At 41.2% G+C, this 26,593-nt stretch overlaps 1 protein-coding gene across 6 annotated transcripts in view; it reads left to right on the forward strand.

Moving 5' to 3' along the window:
- The window catches only part of GDPD4 (glycerophosphodiester phosphodiesterase domain containing 4), a 91,192-nt gene that overhangs the window by 28,875 nt on the left and 35,724 nt on the right, over positions 1-26,593 (forward strand). For 5 of the 6 annotated variants that reach the window (XR_014776592.1, XR_014776593.1, XR_014776594.1 and 2 more), the window contains 3 exons: positions 93-175; positions 482-514; positions 17,042-17,192. Coding sequence is in view for 1 of the 6 variants with exons in the window: in XM_084768206.1 (XP_084624332.1) it covers positions 93-175; positions 482-514; positions 17,042-17,192 (267 nt within the window). In the remaining 5 variants the exon portion in view is untranslated. The remainder of the gene's footprint in view (positions 1-92; positions 176-481; positions 515-17,041; positions 17,193-26,593) is intronic. The other variant, XR_014776595.1, reaches the window with a different exon arrangement.

A 26,593-nucleotide genomic window follows, 5' to 3' on the forward strand; every position in this document is an offset into this window, starting at 1 on the left:
AAAGCCCCTTCATCCCCAGGCTCTATGTCTGGCATACAAGAAATGTTGAGAGGACTCTAAGGCATAGGGCTTGATGTCCCTTTCTTCCATAGTTGGCGCCAGAGAATACCATGATGTCCTTTGAGAAGGCCGTTGAATATGATGCCTCTGGCCTGGAGACAGATGTATACGTAAGGTAGGACTAGGGTAGAGGGTAGGGGTTTTGTCTAATGTCATGGGAAAGGACCAGATGGCTTAAGGTGTAAGGAGAATAAGCCTTGAAAAGCGTCTCCCATGTTTATATAGCATGTTTGCACATGCCACGTGTAATGAGCCCCATCTCCCTTATAAAATATACCCCTCTACTTCTGTGTTCTTTACTATAGGCTCACAGAGCACATATGACTGAGATATATTTCCAGTGTAAACCATGCTTGCACCTTACCCCATGTACCTTCAGGACTTATTCATTAACCTTGCCTAAATATCTGCTATATTTTAGGATGCCTGCTGAGTGTTCAGGAGATGCAATTGGGTGAGATATGTCTTTCACTTTTATCTTCCCAAGAGGAAAGGAAATGTGGTATAATTCTAGGTGACCACAGAGTAAGGCCATTTGATTTGTGATAGCAAGCCTTTCAGAGAAGGATAAATCAAGTGCAGAGGAGCCTCGGTGGAGGAAAAGGGTACCTCCTGTTCTGTGAAAGAAATAATCTGTATACTCAAGTTATGTTTGAGCTAGCCTTAAAGGAAAGTATTTTGCTAAGCAGATTTGGGGGCATTCCAGACAAAAGCATCAACCTATTCAAAGGCATCTCTTTTTTTAACGATGTATTTATTTATTAAGTATACAGTGTTTTTGCTTGCATGTACGACAGAAGAGGGCACAAGATCACATTATAGATGGTTGTGAGCCACCATGTGGTTGCTGGGAATTGAACTGAGGACCTTTGGAAGAGCAGGCAGTGCAGCCATCTCTCCAGCCCTCAAAGGCATCTTAATGAGCAATAACAAATCATAGAGCTCCATAAATGTGTAATGGACAGCCAGGGTAGGTGTCAGAGGCTAGATGGCCTATTGGTTTTGTGGCTGTTGGTTTGTTTCTTTGTATATGTTTTCTATTTTTGTTATATTATTATTTGTCTGCTTATATATCTGTACATATGTGCCTTGGTGTGTGTATAGAGGTTAAAAAATGGAGTTGGTTCTTCCCTTCCATCATGTGGGTCGCAGAGATCAAACTCAGGTTGTTACATTTGGTGGTGGGTCCCATTGGTTACTGAGCCATCTCACCAACTCTGTATACGTTTGTGTTGGGAAGCCAAACCATGTGTAACTAGGGTGGCTTTGAACTCACTATGTAGCTGAGGATGATGTAACCTTCTGACCTTCTGCCTCTACTTCCTAAATGCTGGGATTACAGGGATATACCACCACATCCAACTGCAGGTTTCTTTATATATATTTATTATATATATTATATTTTGTTTTTGGGGTGGGGGGTTTGGTTTTTCGAGACAGGGTTTCTCTGTGTTATCTTAGCTGTCCTAGACTCACTTTGTAGACCAGGCTAGACTCGAACTCACAGTGATCCACCTGCCTCTGCCTCCCGAGTGCTGGGATTAAAGGCGTGCGCCACCACACCCAGCCTCATTGTTGTTGTTTTAATATGCTTTGGAAAGAATTAAAGTAGCAGAGTGTAGCAATGGTCCAAAGAAAAACAAAGATACTTGGATCAGAGAGGGCCAGGAAAGGGCGCAGAATTTATGTATCTAGGCATTGTAGGAAGTAGAAAGGCTTCCTTCTTCTGATGAATGTATTAGTATATATTCTGAGCACATAGTCTTGTCATGCTCATTCGGTGAGGCAAACAGAAAAAGGAACTTTTGATTTAACAGAGGAGTACTCTGGCTTCCAAGAAAGGGAATGTAGCTCAGTTCATAAGGCCTAAAGCGTAGGTGGTGAGACCCCAAATTAGGGTTTTTGGACTTCTGGATGCATTAAAACTAAGTATTTTAATGGAGCTTCTTGTGTCACTTCTGGAAGCACCCAATGGTTGTGGACTTAAAGTGGTGAAGGGATTCTGGCCCAGTGAACCCCTAAAACATTATTCTCTGCTGTGATTTTAACTCTTGATATTGACTATTCTTCCAGCTTCTTATTTCTCTGCTTGTTGACATCTCTTTCCAAAGATTCTTCCAAACACCTCTGCCACTTTCACAGTCACACCCAGAGCTTCCACACCACACTAGATGGCACGGCACCCAGGTTCCACGTAGGGAATGAGATCCATATCAGGAATCCTACCAGGGAAAATGAAAAATAGAGAACTGCTATGTACTAAAAGATGACTCCAATTTTACATAAAATAGGATAGAAATAGGCTTTACAGCAAAGCCTAGTGTTCCCCTGCTAATCTCTGATCTGGATAATTTATGACTCCTCTTTCTTCTGGTTCATTTGTCTAAGAATTTATCAACCTTGTATGCTTTTTAAAAAAATCTTGTATGTTTTAAAAACACCCAGGTCTTAGATGTACTGTTTTTTGTTTGTTTGTTTTTTTCTGCTTCATTTATTTCTTCCCTATTTCTTACTATTTCTTCATGTCTACCTAATTTGGGTTTGGTTTGTTCTTGTTCTGCCAAACTCTTGAGTTCCATCATTTGCTTATAGTCCTTTTTATTTTTTTAATGTATGCCCTTGGAACTATAAATTTCCCTCATATGAAATTTTGGTATGTTGTATTTTTTATTTTCATTTATTTCAAGAAAGTTTTTATTTTCTACTTGGTTTTTTAAACTCATTCATCACTTAGTAGAGTGTTGTTTAATTTCTATGAGTTTGTGTAATTTCTAGGGATTCTTTTGCTGTTGATTTCAAGCTTTATTACATTGTGGTCAGGCAGGATACATGTGGTTATTTCAGATTTTCTGCATTTGTTGACATTTGTTTTGTGTCCCCAATCTGTGGTCTATTTTAGTGAGCGTTCTATGGGATGCTGAGTTTAAAGTATAGACTTCAGTGTGTGGTGGACTATGCTATAGACATCTGTATAAACTGGTCTTGGCTACTTTGTGGGCTCTTCTTTTTACCACCTTTATCCCCCAACCGCGTTTCACCTTATAACACTAAATAGGAATGCCAGAAGGATGGAGGTGAGGGAGAGATACCTGAATCTAATTTCTTTTTTTTTTTTTTGTTTCTTTTTTGACTACAACTGCTAACAAACCACCAACCCCCCAAAATGACCAACAACCACCACCAACTGCCTCCCAGGACCCTAGCATTTATATGCCCTCTGAAGAGTTCCCAGAATCTGTCACACAATCTCAGAAACTATCTGCAGCTGGCAAAAACATGCCTCAGTTAGGCCACGAGGCAAACCATAGTCAGATGCTCTGGACAGTCTCAAGCACCCCCATATTCCCATACATGGGACCAAAACAAAAACACGTTTAAAAATATTTTTACATATATATTTAATACTGGTACACATATATAAAATAAGCTACATACAGCAAGAAGAACCATGAAACAATCAGGAATTATATAAAGGTTACATTCATAGTGTTTTGGCTATTTGCATTTGGCAACCTTGAAGAAAACATATTTCCCATCTTGGTGAGTCTAAAATTCTGAATGTAAGTCAATATCTATCATATCTCCTGTCAACTTAAACATCTATCAGTGTTATGGAGAGTTTTGGGTGACTGTTCAGGCAGCAAACTGTTTCATTTTTTTTTTCCACTTTGGAAGCTGCTAGCCCACACTTCTGTTTACTCAGGTATTCAATTTTATTCCTTCTGAAGTCTCTAATGGGGTTGAAGACCAGATAGTTTAGTTTTAGAAAAACACATTCTTATAATAATATTTCTGTGGTATTTTTAACTAAACCAAAATTCCAAAATTGTCACTATACATCTGTTAGGTCCATTTGATGTATGATGTCACCCAATTCCTATGGTTCTCTATTTTTGTCCAGATGAGCAGTGTGTTGGGGAAAGCATGTACTGAAATCAGCTACTGCTGTTGACTTGGGTTACTCTATATCTTGAACCCCAGTAGTATGTTTTTAATGAAATTGGGGAGCCAGGGGAGGTGCACATGTGTTTAAGATTGTAATGCCTTTTTGTTTAATCGTTTCCCTGATCAAAATGAAGTGTCCTTCTTTAACTCCTCAGATTTATTTTGGTTTAAAGTCTGTTTTGTCACACGTTAGAGTAGTGATGTTTGTTTCCTGGTTCTATTTTCTGGGGTACCCCAACCCCAACCTTTCACTCTAAGGTGAGCACAGTCTTGAAAGCAAAAGGAATTTTTTTCTTTTTCTTTTCTTTTTTTTTTGTTTGTTTGTTTGTTTTGGTTTTTCGAGACAGGGTTTCTCTGTGTAGCCTTGGCTATCCAGGACTCACTTTGTAGACCAGGCTGATCTCAAAATCACAGAGATCTGCCTGCCTCTGCCTCCCTGAGTCCTGGGATTACAGGCATGCACCACCATGCCCTGCGTAATATGTACAATTTTTGTTTTTGTTTTTTCTTAGTGGTTGTTGGGAATTGAAGCCAGGTCCTCTGGAAGAGCAGTCAGTGCTCCAGCTGCGAAAGGAGTTTCCTATAGATAATGATAATATGGTTTTTGTTTCTCATTCTCTTCATCTAACCTTTTATCTTTTGATTGGAGAATTAAGGCCACTAATATTTGAAAGTTGTTATTAAAAAGTGTGTTGATAACTATTATTTTGTTATCTTTTTGCTGTTTGTGTTCTTACTTCTATTTTTCACTACTTGTAACTTCATTTGTTTTCTTTGTGTAGCCTTTTGGTCCCACCCATGAATGAAGATCTACAGGGTGGTCAATGGTCACTGGGAGTGGGAGAATTAGTTTTCTCTAGGGACATGCCTCTTAATAGGCCATCCAATCCCAAGTGGTCCCTGAACTCATGTACATATGAGCAACACCAAATAGACTATATATGCATACATACAATGCATACATACATATATGTATGATGAAGTCATGAATTCAAGAGTGAGAGCACATAAAAAGAGTTGGAGAAAAAGAGAAAGAAGTAGAAATGATGTAAATATACCACTCATGTATGAAATTTGAAAAAATAATTAAAAGACTACAGAGAAAAACCATTGCAAGAGTGCAAAATATTATTAAAAATGAGTGAACCAATTAGAAAATGAGCAAAAGGCATGTATGGGTATTTTATGCAAGAAGATATACAGGCGACAAGTTCATATGTGGAAAGACTTTTAACTTCATCAGACATTAGGAAAACACAGGTGGCACTAACATTACTCATCTCTCTGAGTGTTGTAGGAGAGAGCAGGATAGCGACGGAGTCCAGTCCTCTAATGACGCTCACACCATAGACATACCTCTTCGAACAGCCATTCATTTTCAAGAGCTAAGAAAGTAAGGCGAGAGACCATACTGCCTGGTTTTAGTAAAATTATAGGAAAGGATTTATTGAAGAAACAGGAAGAAAAGAATCACCACATCAGCCCCCCTTCAACTTTAAGAGGCATGGAGAGAGAAGAGGGAATGATGGGAGGAGAAAAATCAAATACAGGACTTAGACTTCAAATCCAGTATCAGGCGTGGCAGGGGGAATCCAGTGCCAAGCAGAGCCCGATAAGCCCTGCCCCTAGGCCAGCACTCATGACTGAGCTACCAGCGCTGTGTTAATTGGCTGAAGGATTACTTCTACCACATCTCTCCCAGTGTTGGGTATCAGAGAAGAAAGCAAGATTCTACTTTCTGGGAGCGGGGCACAAAAGCTACCACAGGACTTTAACTACTTTGGAGAAGACCTGTGTCAGGTGGAAACTAAATCCCTACATAGCTCAGATCTTAGATGGTGCCTCTAAGCATGCTGAGCATCAGGCAGAGAGATCCCAGAGTCAGTAGGACAGACTCAGGGTTTTGCCTAGACTGTCATCAGCCTCGGGTTGGCCTTGTTCACTCTCACTGAACGCCCAGACCGTGTGGGTCCTTGTGGCTCTGAGACTCCAGTACCTCAGCTTTGGCAGCTGAGAGACTTCCTGTGCCAGCTATTCCCAAACCTCAGGCAGTACAGGTGTTCCTAGGCTAGTGCTCACAGATGGAGCCTTTAGAATTACCTACATCTGTATCCCCAAGGGGAGAGCTTTGCCTTCTGGCTTGATTCACTAGCAGCTGTAGTGTGGGCATGGATCCCTTCCCGAAGCTGTCCAGGTTCTAATGGAGGACTCAGCTATGATTTTGATTAGCTTTAGAGTACCCATCACTGGTGGCAGGGCAGATGTGAGGGTCCATTTTACAGGGACAGGGACAGAGATAGCTGTACTACCAGAGGTGAGCCGCCAAGGCTGGGTCATAAGTTGAGATGGAGTACATTAACACTATCCCACACTTGGATAGCAAGACTATGCTGGGGCCAGGCAGTGGTGCTGGTGCACATCTTTAATCCCAACACTCAGGAGGCAGAGGCAGGTAGATCTTTGTAAGTTTAAGGCCAGCCTGGTCTAAAGAGCTAGTTCCAAGACAGCCAGGGCTACACAGAGAAACCCTGTCTTGAAGAACAAACAGACTATGTTGGGGAGAGGATGGGGTAATAAACTTAGAACTTCGCCTTGGAGGTTATTAAGCCTGGTTGTATGAATCCTAACACTGGGCAGAACCCTAACAGCCCCTGTCCTCAGGCCTGCCTGTGGAAAGCCCCTCTAGGACAGCCCTGGTTTATTGATCTTCTACCCGGTGTTACCAATGGCTGATTGAAGCAATCTCCAGCTATGAGTTAGCAGTAGGCAGGCAGTTGACACAGTGTGTGCCTCAATTGCTGGCAGTCTGTCGCTGTGAGTGTGACGGTGTTGCAGTTTTGATGGCCCTATACAGGAATGAATGTCACAGAAGCCTGGGGCTGGTCCCTTCGTGGTGCTTATATCCAGACAGGGCAGACTCTGCCGTGTCAGAACACCTACTGGTCACTGGGTGAGATCTTTGGATTAATACAGCTCTATGCAGAGGTTTGGGAGGATGGACTGACCTGTTTAGATACTCCCCTAGCTCATGCTGTGAACAGATCACCAGCTGGGGGTTTGAGGTAAGCGTGGGCTCTGGTCACCCTCTAGTGCTCAAACAGTGGCAGCACTCTTGCACTGACTCCAGCACACACGGTTGCAGAAATCACGATAGACTGAGAGAAAATGTTAGAATGTCTGGAAAAGTAAGCACAAAGACAGAGTACAAAAACTGAAGCAAACACGTCACACGCCAATAGCATCAGGAATGTGTGGGAACTCTGCCCCCACCCGACAGCTGACATAAGGTGAAAGGCAATGAACAAGTAGTCTTTGTGAATTTAAGATGTTTTAAAGAAACTCAGTGACCTTCAAAAGAAAACAATGATTCAGTACTTGGAAAAACTTGACAGAGACGGAAGCCTTTTTTAAAAAATAAAGCTTAGTTGCACTGAAAAAAAAAATACAGTGTCTCATATTAAAAATGTAGAGGGCAGAAGAGACCAAATACAGGGAAGAAGTAGCGAACGCAGAAGCAGGCTGTTTGAAACTGTAATTGGAGAAGAAGAAAGAGCATAAAGCATAAAGATTACTCCAGCAGCTTTAGAATGGAGTTAGAAGAGCAGCAGATACCCACGCTACTGGGCATCGTTAGTAATTCCAAAGGGATAGGAAACTTACCAGAGTCAGTGATGAAAACACAACAAAACAAAAACTTCTAAATCCACAGGAGGAAAAAAATATCCAGAAACAGGAAGGCCAAAGGTAGATTTTGCCATCATCAAACTCTCAAACGTTAAAGGCAAAACAAATATCCCCAAGGTAACAAGAATTCCCAGTGCCCCGAGGACAGAGTTATCCTTGTGGGTCAGGAGCATAGCATGCGAGTTCTAAGAGCTAAAGAGGAAAGGCCTGCAGCCAAAGTGGATGCATCAGCAGCTTTTCCCACCACTGAGACCCATACCTGGCCCAGACAGCCTGGAGAAGCAAAGATTTGGTTTAGGACTCGCTGCTCTCTGCAGTCAGTCCACAATAGCAGGGAGAACACACTGGAGCTGGCTACTTTATCCTGGGCCAGGAGGCAGAGAAATGGGGAGTGGCAGCACTTGTTCGTGTGCCAGCTGGTTTTTGTCAGCTTGACATGAACCTAGACATATCTCAGAAGATGGACTCTAAACTGAGAAATTGCTTCCCTAGGATTGGCCTGGAGGCATTTTCTTAATTAGTGATGGATGAGGAGGGCCCAGCCCAGCCTAGCTGAGTGATTCGGTTCCTAAGCAGGTGGTCCTGGGGTGGAAAGAAAACAAGCTAAACAAGTCTGGAGAAGCAAATTAATAGAGAGCACTCCACCATTGTCATAAATGTAAATAGATTAATTGTCCAGTTAAAGGACACAGAGTAACTGTATTAAAAATATACTCCCTAACTCCAAGTTGCTTCTATTAAGAACTCACTTTACCTCTGAGGACACACATAGACTGAAATCAGCAAAGGAAAGGAGTAAGATGTTCTGTGCAAATGCTGTCCAGAATAAATAAAAATGCCCATACTTAGATCAGATATGATGGACTTTTACACCAGAATCAGTAAAAAGGAGACAGGAAAGTCGTTATGTAATTATAAAACAGCCAATTCATCAAGGTGAAATAATTTTAAATGTATTATTGTACCCAATATCTCAAAACCTAAACAATGCAACCAATGTTAATCGGCCTAAAGGTAGAGATAGACTTATAACATAATAATAATAATTCTAGCTTGTATTATTAGCAATGAATGATAATCCAGAGAGAGTCGATAAAAAAATGACAAAGTTAAGTTGTGCCCAACACCAAATGTGACTAAGAGACATCTGTAGAACATGTCATCAAAGAGCCTCAGAACATAAATTCTTCCTAACAACATTCTCTGGCATAAATCATTTGGTAAGCCATAAAACAATCTCAACACATTTTTAAAATTTGAAATCATACCAGGTATTTCTTCTAACTACCTTTCTTTCTTCCCTCCTTTCTTCCACAAAATTACAAAATACAAAATCAGCATACAGAAATCTAACACTGGGCTGGGAGTATAGAACATGTTTTGTATTTGTGAGGTCCCAGCACCACACTCAACCAGTTGCCAGTAGGTGGTTAATTATAGTGCAAATCAAGAGGCTGGGGACTGGGGAGGTCTGAAAGGGTAAAGTGTTTGTTCTGCAAGCATGAACATAGCCCAGATTTGTGGAACGAGAGGCTCTGTGCTATTAAAATGCCCATAGTACCCAAAGGACTCTATGGATTTATGTACTCTGTATTAATAGACCAATGACATTTTTCACAGACCTAGAAAAAAGAGTTTTAAAATTTGTATGAGACTACAAAAAAAAAAAAAAACCAAAACCCAAAAACAAAAAACAAAACAAAACAAAACAAAAAAACCAAAAAAAAAAAAAAAAAAAAAAACACCAAAAAACAAAAAAAACAACCAAACAAAAAACCCTCAAAACCCTAAACAACAATCTGAGCAACAAGAACTAGCCAACCTAACCTTAAAGGCTATTAGTATGCTGGGGTAATTAAGATAACAAGGAGAGCCAGGTGTGGTGGTGCGTGCTTTAATCCCAGAACACAGGCCATGGGGCAGAGGCAGAAGAATCTCTCAGGCCACCTTGTCTACACAGCAAGCTCCAGGGCAGCCAGGACTACCTTGTTTCAAAAAGCAGCAACAAGACACCGTGAAACACAGTAGATAATCCACACCCATGTATCTATGGCCATCTGGTGTTCCGCAAAGATTTCAAAAACACAGAGAGAAGAAAAGAAACCCTTTCAATAAATAGTGCTGGGAAAATTGGATAGCTCTATGCAGAATAAATAATAAAATAATAAAATAATGTCTGTATCTCAGCCGTTAGAAAAACCAACTCTAGCCGGGCATGGTGGCGCACGCCTTTAGTCCCAGCGCTTGGAAGGCAGAGGCAGGTGGATCTCTGTGAGTTCGAGGCCAGCCTGGTCTACAAAGCGAGTCCAGGACAGCCAAGGCTACACAGAGAAACCCTGTCTCAAAAAAGAAAGAAGGAAGGAAGGAAGGGAAGGAAAAACCAACCTACAGTAGATTAAAAACCTAATTGTATGCCAATTAGAATCAGTGTAGCAAAATTATGTGCCCATCAAGATGGCTGTGACCGAAGGTGGTTGGCAGACAGATGAGGAGGAGGAAGGATGCCAAGCTCCTACACATGGCCAAAGAAGATGAGAGCTCTACAACTGCTGTTGGAAACAGGCTGGTGCTTAAAGAGATGAAAACATGTCCACAAAGAAATCTCACATATGAATGTCCACAGTGATACACCTTCAAGGCCACACCTTCAGTGTCCCAACTTCTTCTTGCTAGGCCCCACTTCCTGAAGGTTCCATTGTCTCGCAGTAAAACTATTACTGGTGTACCCACAGGCCTGCTCCTGAGCCCAAGTCCTTGCTTACATTAAGGGGAAACATACTCACTTAGAGTTTTCCCCACAGCTGGGCTGAGAACCCTTCTCATCCAGACTTCACCATCCACATTATATCATTAATTGTACAGACATATGGTGTGCTAAATACCTACTTCTACACGGTGAGGGGAAACTGAGGCAGGGTGCCTAGTAGGACATTAATTGCTCTTCAGATATTCCCCTGGAGGTTTATGACTTAATTACTTATGCTAGTGGGAAAACTTTTACTCAAAGACAAGGGTCCAGCAGCTGGCAGAAGCTCTGGGTCTCAGTAATAGTTTTTGTGAGCTGGGGAGAGAGAGAAAGAAAACCATGCATTTACACACATTCAGTACCTCTATACATCCATGCAGATAGATCCGTTCTTATACCTACACACACACACACACACACACACACACACACACACACACACACGACAATCTGACATGGACAATATATACATAAATACAAATATACAAATACAACTGGTGGATGAAGCGAGTTCCAGCGGGCTCCAACAATTATTTATTCCTGTCCTGGGTTTTTATATCCTCTAAGACAAAAGTTCTTTATGTATGAAAAAATTACCTCATTCAAAAATAGATATAACTGTTACACAAAAAGGGAGTTATAGTGGAACTATATCTAACTAGACATTTTTTCTCATTATAAGTTTAAAATGGCGGTTTTATCTATATGCTCATTATTAGTTCAAAGAAGAAGTTTTATATTTTATTTCATATGTACATTATATGTTCAAAGGATAGTTTTTTAATGTCAAGGTTTTTACCAAGAAATATGTGTCTGTCTTGTCTTGTAGAGCTAACCATTGATTCTTTGTTTTTATGTTCATATGGCTTTTCTTAGCGTGGTATACACCTGGGCCTCAGCTCTACACTAAACCTAGAGAGAATGTATTTCCTTGATCTCTAATTGGTTTCAACTTTGTTTTTCTTTTTGGTGTAAGTCACGTGGTTCCCAGAGCTCCTAGTAGTTTTTGCTGTACTGCAGGAGGATTAGAATTACTTGAATCAAGTCAGGAAGCATTATTAGGAGTTATCATTTTTATAAGATTCTGTAGAAAATCTGCCCAACGCATTATGCCAGACATATGAGACCAGCATAGGAAGGCAGTACAGCAACAATAAACAGTTCTGAGGCAAAAATCCCTGGGGCTTTGCCTAAATCAGGGATACACTCATTCACAGCCTTGCAAAAATGAGTGGACTGCCTCTAGGAAGCTCACTTGCTTGCCATAGACCCCTTCTGCATGTATTGCTCCTGGCAAGATGGACAATCGTGTGATGTTTATAGAATATATATGCATACTATAATACTGAAATCAGGCTAAGCATTCCTATTGCAAAAATTTCTTTGTAGTGAAAATGTTTAGAGGCCTATGGGATAGCGAGGGCTACACAGAAAGACCCTGTCTTAAAAAATAAAACAAGAGGCTGATGAGATGGCTCAGTGGTTAAGAGTACTGGCTGCTCTTGCAGAGGTCCTGTGTGCAACTCCCATTAACCACATGGTGTGCTCACAATCATCTATAAAAAGGGACATGATGCCCTCTTCTGACATGCAGGTGTACATGCAGACAGAGCACTCATACATACAAAAATAAAAACACATAAATTTTTAAAAAAGAAAAAAGAAAAGAAAAACAAACACTAAAACCAAGAGCTAGGAAATATAGAGTTAGCTCTGAGTCCCAGTCACGGGAGCTGAAAGATGAACCCTCCCCCTGGTCTTGGGGGACAGAGCTTCTGGGTTCTATGCTTTGTTCTGTTGCTACATTTTCAAATTCACTGCTCTTTGAATGATCTGTTGAATATTTGTATGTGGTAGGATTAGAGGTTTTCATCTATGTGGACACGTGTGGAGAGCAGAAGTTGACATTGGCATGCCTTCTTCTAGCACATTCTACACCCCTGCCTGTTGAAAGTCAGCTTTGACATCACAGGGTAAACTGAGGTGGGGCATAAAGTTGGCAAGTAGGGACTGGTCCTGATTGTAGACAGTGAAGGGGAAAAAAACGAAGAAAAATTATGCGCGCACATGCACACACACACACACACACACACACTCAGAAGATGAAGCAAGACAAGCTCCAATGAACAATCTCCAACAACCTCATTCATACACATACATGCATAAATACATACATACAAACACACACACACACACACACACACACACACACACATGAAGGAGAGATAAACATGTTTTTCTTTAGATTACAAGTGGGGGATGAGAAAAAGTTGTGAGAGAGCAGGTGATGTTTATCCCCTTAGAAGTTCAACCACCATGTGGGGGAGATTGGTTGTTAACCAGCTGAAAAACATCCTTGAACAAATTCTGAGAGGAGGTGTAAATGTGAGCCAAAAACAGGAGGCGGGGCCTTTGGAGACTTGGAATAGTTTTGGCTGTTCATCGCTCCACTTCGAGACGCTGCTAGAGAGAAGGCTTTGGGGCTCCGGACTCCGGCCGAGGCTCTGGGTTCCGGTTGCTCCAGGTTCCAGCAGAAGAAATTCTGCTGATTACACCAGGAGAATTGTTCCTCAGAACTGATATCCTTATGGTTTCATTATTGTATTCTTTAATCTCCTTTTCCTTTCGTTTAGGTTAGTCAGGTTATAAGTGAGGTACTCTTGGTAAATAAGTTCATAATAAAATATAATTGCTCAGAAAATTGAGCCTACACACACACACACACACACACACACACACACTCAGAAAATGAAGCAAGGCAAGCTCTAATGAGTAAGCTCTGACAACTTCATTCATGCACATACATACATATACATGTTTACACATTGGGTGAATGGAACAAAGCTCCAACCAACTTCATGTATGTACACATAAATATTGGGTGCATAAAGCAAAGATCCAACAAGCAGGCTCCAATCATCTTTACATAGATACATATATTGCACTTAAACATATACATATACGTATTATACATATTAGGTAAACAGAACAAATTCCAATGGGCAGGCTCCAAAAACTTTATTTTTCTCTCCACAGCTTATATATCCCAGCAAAATCTTTTTCAAGCAGTATAAAAATTACATTGTGATTACATTCTATTTTTCTTTTGGTGATCAGGGAAAAATAGCATGTTCTCCAATATCTTTACATGAAAAACATTTTATGTATTATAGGTGAAGAAAACAAATTATTCTCAAGAACCTACATACATTACTACTAAGCAATCTATTATAGATTAACAAAGTGTAAGCAAGCAAGGTAATTTTCTCAGCCAGTTTCTCTAACTGGCAGGCTGCAATTTGCAGTTACAAAGAAAGAATTAATTATTTTATTATTTATGTTAAAAAGTAACCTTATAAAATCTTAAAAGAATCACAAATCTAAACTTTTATATTAAAAAAAGCATCCATTTCTACTTTAAATCCTCAGGGTACACATCTATCCATTAACAGTTTTTTTTTAATTAAATCATATCAGGAAGCTGAGGGCAAAAATGAGTAAAAGAAATTAGTCATCACCTTTATCACCAGCGCAGCTTTAGCTAGAGAGTCGAGTCAGCAGTGCTAGTTGGGCTGCCATTGTCTTGTTCGCTGGCCTTCAAAGTTTGCTAGCTCAATATTAGGAGTGTGCCTTTCTGAACTTTAAATTGTTCCCTAAGATTCCTACATCAGAGCCACTAACAAAAACATCTTAACCTAACTTCACTAACAATCTGTTTCTCCAGATTTTCTCTAAGGCTAGTAGACATTACTAACGATCTACATGTCTAAGGCCTTTCTGAGGGTGGGCCCTGACTTATTAATCTGCTGCATCAGCAATGCCTGAAAACATTAAAGTGCTATTAGTGTAATGGTAGTGATACTGCCAGTGAAGGGCTGGAAGGCTCCTTAGAGTTTTCATACAACTCACATATTAGGAAGGATGTAAAGACCACAAGGGCAACATGCAGAGCCATGCTCCATAACAGCATGAAGTCCTCAGGACACATCGTCCTGGGGCTCTGCATCTCCGAGGCACACCCACTGTGGTTGTGCTAACCGGCGGTGGGCCACATTTCATGAATTGCTGTTTTGCTGTTCTTTCTGCACGGCCCTCTACACCTGCCTCACACTGAGTCTCTTGCTAGACCTGGATTTTATTATCTAGATTAGAATGGATGCTTGGGAACCTTCAGGATCTCCCTGTATCCACGACTGCGTGCTGTGCCCAGGTTTCTATGTGGGTGCTGAGGATCGCAATGCTGGAGGTTGGTCTCCTGCTGCTGGCCTCCAAGACCCGGTGATAGTTCAGACAAGCCCATTCTCAAGTGATATTCTGTCAACTTTGTTCCCCAGTTATCCCTGATTTGTTAATAAAGTTGCTGACAGCCAATTACTGGGCAGTATTGAGGTAGGTGGAGCTTTGGTTCCTGGACTGGGTGTCAGAGGTAGGGACCACGAGCCTGGAGAGAGAGAAGAGAAGGAAGAAAATGGAGAAAGAGGATGTGGCCTGAGGGAGTAGATCCAGCACAGACGGGATGACAGATTGGCAAGTAATTTGGGGATTGCAACTGGGAAATAGACAGACTAGCCTAGAACATTAGTTTAAATCACACCTGCCCAGTTATTGCACTAGGCTGCCTAAGTAAACAATAGGTCTCAGTTATTGGGGGGGCTAGCCTGGGTAGTAGAGCCCTTTAGAATGTAATAAAAACACCACAACATCCTAACTTAGGTTCTCATTACTGCACAGTAAGTACTTTCCCCACTGGGCTACTCCCCAGCCTCAGTTGTAAAGTTTATCCAGCAAAATTTTCATTTCAGTTATTATAGTTTTCATCACCAGAATTTCAATTTCTTCTTTATATCCTACACACACACACACACACACACACACACACACACACACACACATACTTAAACTCGATATGTTCTGCCTCAACGTCCTGAGTGTTATGCCAACAGAGTTATACATGTTTTAGTCTCATGTTTCCTTTGTATGTCATTTATGGAATTTATAATATTATTTTATATCATTTAACATCCTTGCCTAACCCTAATACCTTTCACTTTGAGTTTGCATCTGTCAAAGGAGCTCTCGGGCAGATGCTCATATGTTCTCCCACCTTCACATCCCTAGTAAGTTTTTATTGCATGCTCGACATTGTGATTTTACATGAATGGGGCTATGTTTTGTTGCTTCCTTTTAGAGGACGTTGGAATTTGTTCCAGCAGGTAGATGCTGTGCTTATAACTAGTTTGATCCTTCGGAGGCTGTCCTACGTGATCTGCCGATCACGGGCGCTGCTCTAGTTCTGCAGTATCCCCATTTCTAAGGCGCGGCCTTCTGGAATCTCTACAGTTCCCATGCGACTGTTGAGGTCTCCCCTCTCTTGCTGGATGGAATTGACTGAGTCGCACCTCAATGAGTCCTGCAATTTAGGAGATTTTGATAATTTTTCTTTTCTTGGGTGTTTTTTTTTTGTTTGTAATTTTTATTGCATTTATGTACTTGTGTATTTTATTTATCTAAGTGCCTAGGCACACACATGCCACAGCACATGTGTAGAGGTCAGAGGACATCTGGTGGGAATTGGTTTCCTTCTTCCACCCTGTAGGTTGTGGGGATTGACCGCACGTTGTCAGGCTGGGCAGCAAATGCCTTTACCACCGAGCTGTGTCATCAACCCAACATTTGTTCTTGCTAAAGCTCCGTAGAGTTTCGTATATGTAGACTGACACTTAGTCATAGTCACAAGATCTTGCTATGCGCTGCTCTGGAACTGCTTTGCTTTGTTTTTTGCATAGCTCCGTCTTCCATGGGACTCTAGTCAATAAATTAAATCTTTCTTTAGCTACTCTGGTCTCTTTCTTCCCATTGCAGCAGGGTGGCTAGGTCCCTTTGGGCTCCCGCTTCTTGTACAGACTCTAGTGCTGACAGGACGGAAGCTGTGCCATGCTGTAGATGAGCCACTCCACGCCCCTTTTCTCGGTGGCATGCTACGGCTGTCCCAGCTGCTCTTTGCCTAAGCGGTTACTCCCTTTCTTTTATTCAGTTTTATAGTTATGACAAGTTAAGCAGCCCTTAATATCATGACCATTGTAGATATTCTCTTGATGGTTATTTTAATGAGAAAGGAACAGAGAGTTTCATAAAGTCGGGGCGTCTACACAGCAACCAGGAAATAGAGGAACTGGGAATTTGTTGTATGATAATGTCCAATGTGAAGCAGACACCATCCTGGAAAAAGGCTCAGGGAAACACAGGAAGCCTGTATAGATGCATGCTGCATATGGTGGGGACCCTGCCTCATAACCACACCCGTTCACCTCGTTCTTAGGTCATTACTGTACCTTGTGCTTTCCTGGCATCAGGAATCTTCTGAATAAGGAACTACTCGTTCAGCACCGCCAACATAGATACATGTATGCGACAGACTGGTTCCCAGACAGGAGGATGCTGACATCTGCATAAACGGCTAGCACTCAGTCCTGTGCTGAGGGTTGAGGAAGCATGAAAAAGCCTTGCAAGGCTTGCAACCCTGAAGGGCTTTGGGGACTCGTTTATGCCGTGGTGGCTGGGTTTATCCTCTGTCCCTCTTCCTCTCTTTCCCCCTCCTGTCTGCAGTTTTGATCGTGTGCCTTTCCTCATGCATGACTATGACCTGACCAGGACAACCAATATCAGAGAGGTCCTACCATCAGCTGCTTATAACCACACTGCTAGCTTCAATTGGACTTTCCTGTCAACTCTGAATGCCGGCAAATGGTTCATAAAGGTAGGACTCACAGCCTCTGGTCTTGGGAATGTGTGTGGAAACCCTCCTCTGTTCATGTGCTGCTCCTGGAGATAAAGGCGAAGGTGAAAGGCAGATAAGAGCATACAGGGTCCCTCCTAGTTTAGTAGCAAGGGTATCACGTGTGATACAGTGGACCAGCATTTGCTAGAAAGGCTGATGGTAAACTTGTAAACTCAACCTTTATTGTTTATTTTATGCAAGCATTTCATAGCCTTTGATAGTGTGTTTGCAATGCACATGGCACCTGCCTAGCTACTTTGAATATCTCACAGTCTTCATGAAGCAGACTAGGAAACATATTTATTCCTGAAATCTTACTACTGGGTACAAGGCACAAGGAATATAATGACAAATAACCCAAATGGAACAGTATAAGAAATAGACTGACAGTCCAAAGGGAGAAGCACTAGAAATGGGAAATTACCATTCATTGTGATAAGTGCCAACCAAAATAAATGTCTTGTTGTTTCAGAAGCAACTTAGTCTAAATAATGAGCATGGGAGGTTCTGGAAGAAGGTGGACTAATTAAGGGGATAGTAAGATATAAAACATATTAGATATGGTATAATTTTCAGTCATTGTCTTCCTGAGGAAGCTGGAGAATTCATATTTTATATCAAGGTACTATTTATGCTACTGAGAGATTGTTACCAAGGAGAACCATGGATGATTGTGGTGATGTATTTCAGAGATTCATTACACTGAAGCCAGTGTGTGTAAGGGAACAGGAAGAAGGATGGAAGGGAGCATAGAAAAAACAAGACTGAAGGAGGGGGTAGTCGGGAGAAAGGTCACCAAGGCATGCAGAGGGGAGATTTAGCAATGCTGGGATAATAAGTCAGGGTACGCATAATTCCCCCTGGACAATTTCAAAGAGGTAACGAGTATGATGAAAGGTCAAGACTTCTGTCTTGAGAAAAAGAAAATAACATTTTCCAGCTTGTCTTGTGACTGGGGAAAATTTATGACACCTACATTCCACTCAACCTGATAGTCATCAGAGGCTCTCATTTTGAAAATAACTGTTTTGCTAGGATAAGCAGTACATGCTCATTACAAGGGCTGATGGTCATGTTTCATGGAAAACGCAGTGAAGGAGTATGTAAAAACGGGCTTACCTTTACAGACTCCAGATTCACACCCTAACTGCTATTAATGTAAGAGATAGCTGCAGGTAGATTTGTAACAACCATATCTCCTCAGAATGTGTGTCTCTATGGGAGGATGTAAGCTGTAATGCTTATGTGAAAAGAATGAGCTGCCCCAGGCAGGTGGAGCACATCATTAATCCCAACTCTTGGAGGAAGAGGCTGGTGGACCTCTGTAAGCCAGGGCTACAGAGTGAGACCCTGTGTCAGTTCTCAAATAATCATAGTACTAACAATGAAATGATGCCAGATACACCCACCCACCCACACACACACACACACACACACATATATATATATATGCTATGTGATGTGTCTTATGATTCATAAATTCATGAGCACATAAAACTATAAACGCTCTATTAGCATGCATATTGCATTTGTTAGCCATTGTTAATGTTTAATCAATTCTTACATTTTATTCTTTATGTGTGTGTGTGTGTGTGTGTGTGAGTGAGTGAGAGAGAGAGAGAGAGAGAGAGAGAGAGAGAGAGAGAGAGAGAGAGAGAGAGCGCATATGTGTGGGGAGGAGATGAGAGGACAACTTGCAGGAGTTGGTTTTCTCGTTCTACCGTGTAGGTCTCAGAGGTCAAACTCATGTCACGAGGCTTGATGGCAGGGGCCTTTTGTTGTAGGTGCCTTTACCTGTTGAGCCATCTTGCTGACCCAGTTAATGTTTTAACAGTGTGCCTTCTACATGAAAAAGCTATTGTATATCAGATATATACAACATATACATTATTAGGATTTGTAGAATTAAACATAGTCCTAAAGATGAGCATTGCATCAAACTGAGGCGTCTGATGAAACTGTAAGGTTGATGACTTGAATGGGTGGTATTTTAATCTAATGGATAATTTTTTTCTGGGTTATTCCTATTGGAACTTTATGGTACTTCTTACCAAAAGACAACCATAATTATTTTTTTCTGCCTTCATTCCATCTGGGGGCTATGGCATGTAATATTAAATATTTCGGTTGAATCTTGTCTTTGGTTTGGGTTTTCAAAACTTTTCTTCAATACTTCTCCTAAGGCTGGGAATGTAGCTCATAATAGAACCCTTGCCTGGAATATTCTAGATCCCAGATTTGAGCCTCAAAGCAACAAAAGAACAACAGAAGCCCAACTATTTTCTGTTTTCAGATTCTTGGATTAGTTATAAGTGTTAAGATTGGATGTGTTGTTATGATAGATTTGGGTGTTTGTTTGTTTGAATCAATAATTTTATTTTAGCATGTTAGGTGCTATGAATGTAGTATTTAGTTTTACTATGATTATGGCTACTGAGAATTCTGAAACCTGTTCAAATTTGGCTTATTTGGGGAACTTTAGGTTTCACTGTGAGACTTTCTTTGCTTTCTTCTGATGAGTCATCAGAAGGTAGTTGAAATGATGTTGTCTGTGATTTAAACTATTTAAAAGGGTAACATTTTATAGTAAATCATTTTCCTGTTGTTTTAGGGTTTCTATTGCTATGAAGAGATAGCACGGCCACAGCAACTCTTACAAAGGAAAGCATTTAGTTGGGGCTGACTTACAGTTCACACGTTTAGTTTATTATCGTCATGGTGCAGGCAGGCATGTCCACTGATATTGTCATTGTTCCAGTCCTGTTTATGCAGCCATTTCTAGGAGAGACTGGTTCCCTCCCTGGTCCTTTAGCTCTTACCATCTAATAAATAGTACCAATTATTTAGAAATCATCTCATCATCATTGTGACAAAATAATAAGTTCATCTCCATTAATATTTTTAACCTGATACTTATGAATGTAGACAGTTTTATTGATTTCATGAAAGATAGTTATTTTCTTTCTATATATAATTCTGTGATAACATATGGTAAATACCAGTTTGTTTTGCAATGATTCTTATCATTTGTTCCAAATACCAATTACATCTGTGTCTTTAATAGGGACCTAGGGTTTGTCATATTGGATTGAATAGAATTTGTCCTTAAATGAGATCCTGAAGACATGGTCTTGATTTCACAGTTAGTCAAGGGCTACTTCAGGGAAAAGAAAGCAAGTTATTTAATATATGTGACTAGATGCATCAGCATATAAAGGATAGGAGAAATAAAAGCATCCCTTTCTGAACTGAGGCTTCAGTGAGATAAGACCTAAATACAAAGAATGTTTTACAGAAGCATACGATTCAAGGTTGTTGTTGTTTTAGACAGAATTTCTCTGTGTAGCCTTGGCTGTCTTGAAACTTGCACTGTAGACCAAGCTGGCCTGCCTCGAACTCACAGAGATCCTCCTGCCTCTGCCTTCTGAATGCTGGAATTAAAGGTGTGTGCCACCATCGCACAGCTTCAGGGTTTTTTTGTTTGTTTGTTTTTAAGCCTTTATTGCATGTGCATCAAGAAGTAGAGCATAACAAAATTCTTAAATGAATAGTCATGAATAGGGTATCTGTTACTTTTCTGTTGCTGCGATAACATATCATGACAAAACAAACAAAACAAAAAACTTAAGGAAAGAAGGATTTATTTTATCTTATAGTTCCAGAGGGAGAGTCTATAAAGGCAGGGAAGGCATTCTACGGTGACAGGAGCAAGAGGCTGGCTGAGCACATCTTCATCCACACACAGGAAGCAGAGAGACTAAAACAAGAAGTGGATGAGGCCAGCAACTCTCAAAGCCCACCCCCAGTGACATAGTGCAAGACTCCACCTCCTAAAGGTTCCATAAAGTCCCCAAGCAGCGCCATCAACTGGGGAACAAGTGTTCAGATAATATGAGCCTATGGGGGACGTTTTTATTCAGATCTCTCGTTTGGCTCCTTAGCCCATGGGTTCACTACACGAAATGCATTTAGCCCAACTTCAAATGTCCCATAGTCTTTAACAGTCTTAACACTATTCTAAAGTCCAAAGTTTCTTCTGAGACTTGAGACAATCTCTTAACTGTTACTATAAAATTTTAAAAAGTCCTCCAGCACACAATGGCACAGAACATACATTTCCCACTCCAAATGAGAGAAATGGAGAGTAGTGAGGGAAGATCAGACCAAAGTAAGACTGAAACCTAGCAGGACAAACACTAAATCCTGCAGTTTGTGTCTGCTGTCTGGGGCTTTAGTTTCAAAGGGCTCATATGGCTCCACCCCCCATGGCTTTGCTGTCTGTACCGTAAATTCCTCTCTTGGACTGCTCCTACTCCTGTGTGCAGCTCTCCTCAGCAGACGTCTCACGGCTCGGGCATTCACTACCCCTACTTCACCGTCAAATTGCCAACTTAAAGCAAACAAAATCTGCAGCTTTCACCTTAAAGAAAAAGAAGAAATAATTTATTCTGGAGCCAAATTTGAATAATCATGGCCTGAAAACCCAGATTTAAGGTAGACTAAATACCATACTCCTATATGGAGGCACTTTCATAGTTTTACAGAACAAAAACATCAAGGCACTTTTAAAATACATTGTTGGAAACATCAGAGAGGTGTTTACAGCGAGATAGATGAGCCTCTCCTCCGGGCCTCAGATGGTATTGGTGGCATTCCTAGTGTGGCACTGGTGGAAGCCACTGGTCTGCTAAGTTAGTAGAGTCCAAAAAGAATCTATTTGTCGTGACACAGGTGGGCAAGCAATGGCATTTAGAGAGCTAAAGGTAGCCCAAGATAAGGCAACCTGGCCTCTGAACTGACAGCATTCTAAACCGCGCCTCACCCCTGCAGCTCTAATCTGGCCATCAGTGAGTCTTTGTAGACACGGCTTCTTTTTAGGAATTGTCATTGACAGTAACTTCACTCAGTGGCCTCTGACTTTGGTACACATTGCTTCCCTCAGCAGTTCTCCAAAACCATGCAAGAACCCACAACCCCCTCACTCTTGTATCTTTCTTATCTCCAAAACCAGTATCATGTTGATAACACTGTTAGCTTTGCCTGACATTTTTGGATGAACCTTCACCTCCTTAGACCATAATACTAACAGCTTTTCTATGCTGTTACTTCAAATATATTTTCTACATTTATTATTTGTGTATGTGCCTCATAAAATGAGAGGCTTACCTTCTACATCATGTAAGAGACTTTGTAGAATTAGTGTTCATTTTCTGTATGTTTGGTAGAATTCAGCACTAAATACAACTGAACCTGGAGTTTTCTGGAAGGTTTTGTGTGTGTGTGTGCGTGCGTGCATGCGCATGTGCACACGTGCATTTACACATGTAAAGGACAGAAAAAGATGCCAGGTGTCCTTCTCAATCACTGTGTGCTTATCCTGTTGAGATAAAGTCTCTCACTGAACCTAGAGTGTCGGGGTTCTGGGTTCTGGACAAGAGAGACAGTGCAGGATGAGTTCAGGCTTCTCAGCAGCAGCAGATCTGCCTCTCAAGGACTGAACACTTCCTAGAAGCTCTTTCTGTTGTGACTCAAAAGGCAAGTGGATTTGCAAATACTAAAACCTCTAATCTGATTTAGCAGTTGTCTCAAAAGATACCTGGCCTAAGCAGTGCTCAGCCACAGGAGACTTCCTGATTGTCTAGGCATGTCTAGAGACTGGTCTGCAAAGGCTCTGAGAACCCTTCAGAAGAACAACCCGGTAAAACCCCAGATACAACCACTGACAAAAGGCCGCTTCAACGCTTAGGTTCCGTCACTCCAGATTCATGCCGGATACAACAGTTCTGCTAAAAATTCTGCTGCACTAGAGTGTGCCAACTTTGCTTATAACCCCAGTATTTTGGAAGCTGAAGGAAGAGATGAAGAGTTCAAGACTTGTGTCAAAAGTTTAAAAAATTAATCAACAGGGGTATCTCAGAGGTAGTGATTCCTTACCATGTGCAAGGCCCTAGTTTCACTCCTCGAAACAAGGACACAAACCAAAACAAAAGCAAAAAAAGAGAATGTGTATTCTGTGACTATTGGGTAGATTGTTATATAGTTGTCTTTAGAGCCAGTTGAGTAACAGAGGTTAAATTGTCTCTGTTCTTGTGGATCTCCCACGCGGTTACTCTATCAGTTACTGACCAAGGCATGCTGAGTCTTCAACTATAATTGTTGGTTTATGTTTCTTTTCAGATCTCTTAGGCTTTACATGATGAATTTAGAACCTCCATTGTGAAGAGCGCACATATTTAAGATGGTTATCTCTCCTCAGAGAATTTTACCCCTTTTCATGATGTGTGGAAGGCAGACTGATGACTTTCCCAAGATGTGCATGCCCCAATGCTCTGAATGTATTACTATGTTACCAGGCATGGTAAAAGGCTTTTGCACATGTAACTGAAGTTATGGACCTTCAGGGGAGGAAATTACCCTGATTTTCCAGATGACCCCCATCTAATCAGTCTTTAAAAAAGACTTTCTTAGATGTGACCAGAAATATTTTACCAATGGAGAAGAGAGAGACAACAGAGATTTGAAGTGTGACAGAGACTCAGCCATCAACTGCAAGTTTTGAAAATAGAAGAAAGAGCCTTTGAAGCAAGGAATGCAGATGACCACTAAAGGACAGGAAAGGCCCTCTGTTGGGGTTGTGTGGTGCAGCTATTCAATGGACACACAAATCACACCGCTCAGCACAGGCCTACGAGAGGTTTTATTGGGGACGAAGTTACAGAGAGTGTCTCTGAGGAGACAGAAGGAGAGAAGAAGAGTGAGGGAGGAGACAGGTCCCCTTATAAGGCAACCTCAGTGCACGTGCAGAAAGAGCAAACATGGCTTAGGGAACCATCACATCTCGGTGCCTGGTGATGATGTGTTCTGATGTTGCTGAGTCTCTGGGGTGGCTTCAGAGATGCCTGTTGTCCCATTGTGAGTCCCCTGCAGCTGGCAGCAGAGATGCTTGACTGCTAACAGGCTCAACTTATGGAGGCCCCCAAGTCACAGGGAACTGAATCCTGCCGAGAATGTTCTCTAGAGGCTCTGAAATGGTGTGGAATTTGGTTGACACCTCGAGTTAAGCCATATGAGACCCATAAAGAACTTCTGATCTATAAAACAAAACAAAACAAAACAAAAGCCACAGGAAGAAATGATCTGTGTTGTTTTAAGTCACTATGTTTCTGGTGGTTAAAATATAATACAGAATCGATCACGGTCAGGTGTGGCAGCACATGCTTTAGGGCCAGCACTCAAGAGAAGGAGGAAAGACGATCACAGGTGCGAGGCCAGCCTGAGCTACACAGAGCCTAGGGCGAGGCTGGACTAATACACTGTCTCCAGAGCAAACTAATCATGGTGTAATGACAATTTTATCCATGATGACAATGATACATAGACATAGAAAAAAAAAACAGCTCGACTAAATAAGAGCTCCTAAAATCTATAAGCATTGGCTCAACATGAAAACGCTTTTTCTCTTTGACATGGGATCTCTCTTTATAGTCCTGGCTGTCCTGGAACTCACTATGTCGAATAGGCAGACCTCAAACTCACAAAGATCTGGTTGCCCCTGCCTCCTGAGTACTTGGATTAAAGACAAGAAAACTATTTCAATGTGATTTGCCATGGTAATAATCTAAAGAATAATCTAAAGAAAAACTATGTAATCATTTAAGTTTATCTATCAGAGCATTCAACAAAATTCCATTTGTGTTGAAAAAATTCATGTGTATGTGTGAATTCATGTATGAGCACCTGTGTGTGCATACATATGGCAGCCAGAGATTGTTGTTGAATTATCTTCCCAAAGCAGCTTCCAATTTCTTTGAGTCGAAGTTTCTCACTGAACCTGGAAGTGGCCAGTGAGCCCCAGGGACGCTCCTGCCAGTGCTCCCTGGGCACTAGGGTTACAGGCAGGTGTCACCACAGCTGGCTCCTCACAGGGCCTGGGACTCTGCCTCAGATCCTTACACTTGTGCAGCAAGTACAATAAAGATTTAAGCCATCTCCCCAGTTCCTGTGATGGAAAGCTATGAATGATCTTGGAGTAAAAAATAAAGAACTTCAAAACACCTTCAGCTAACACCATTTCCTCATAGCGAGAAGATGAGCACTGGCCTCCAAAGACGGGGGAGACGCAGAAGTGCCCTCTTCACCTGTCCCATTAGCAGCACACTGAAAATTACATGGCATGTATGCAATGCATAAAAACAACTGGAGGGCTGAAAGCACATCCAGCGTCCATGTAAAAAGCCAGGCATGATGGTTAATATCTCCAGTCCCAGCCCTGAAGAGGCTTGTTTCCCAGTTAGAATACACTCCAGGCTCTGGAGAGATCCTACCTCAAAAATAAGGTGGAGAGAGATTTGAGGAAGACATCCAACGTCAACCTCCAGTCTCCATACACACATGTGAATATGTTCATCAACACATGTGCCATACCTACACACATGTTCACACACCTAAACATGTTCACACACACTCAAAAATAATAAAAATGAATTGTGTATACTAATGGTATATAACAGTCGGTTTTTGTTTGCTTGCTTGCTTGCTTGCTTGCTTTTGCTGTGCTGAAGATCAAACCTAGGGCCTTATGTACCCTAGACATGTGCTGTATCACAGAGCTACATGCTCAGTCCCAACAGGCTGCTTTGACGTATGTCTGCATCATGTAATAGATAAATAAAACTAATTAACCTACGCTTTACCACACATGATATTTTTGTGTGTGGTGAGAATGCTTAAATTGTGCTCTAGCATTATTATTTCAAGAATTACTAAGTTTTTAAATTATAGTCAGCACGTTGCAAACAAAGCTCTTGAAATCATTTTTTCTGTCTAGATGCAATTTTGTATACTTTGACTAACATCTCTCTGTCCTTCCACTTGCACAACCAGTTCTGTAGTAATCCTTTTATTTTCTGCCTTTGTCAATAAAACCTTCCTAGATTTCATACATAATTGAAACTAGCATCTGTTGCTGTGTGCCAGGCTTATTTCACTTAGCATGATGTCCTGCAAGGTGATCCGTATTATCTCAAATGACATAATTTATTTATCTTTTAAGGCTAAATATCCTAGCCATTGATAGATGCATATTGATTTCATGGTTTTCTATCACATATAAATCTCCTAGGAACACAGAGACATAGATATGTTTACTTTTATTAGTTATATCCTGTCGTCCTTGGATGTTCTGTTCAGATAGGCTTCCGTCTTTAGTTCCTTTTGACTTTCAGTTGTGGAAGTTTGTCTCATCCAACCTTCAGGTTCAGAGATTTTTTTTTCAGTATATCCAGTCGACTAAAAAGCCTGTCAGATATACGGTTAGTCTTCAAAATAATCCTAAAGGCTGGTTGTGGTAGCACGGATCTATATTCACAGCAGTCAGGAGG

This window comes from Acomys minous (genome assembly GCF_964271855.1).
Source record: "Acomys minous genome assembly, chromosome: 2".
Lineage (NCBI taxonomy): Eukaryota > Metazoa > Chordata > Mammalia > Rodentia > Muridae > Acomys > Acomys minous.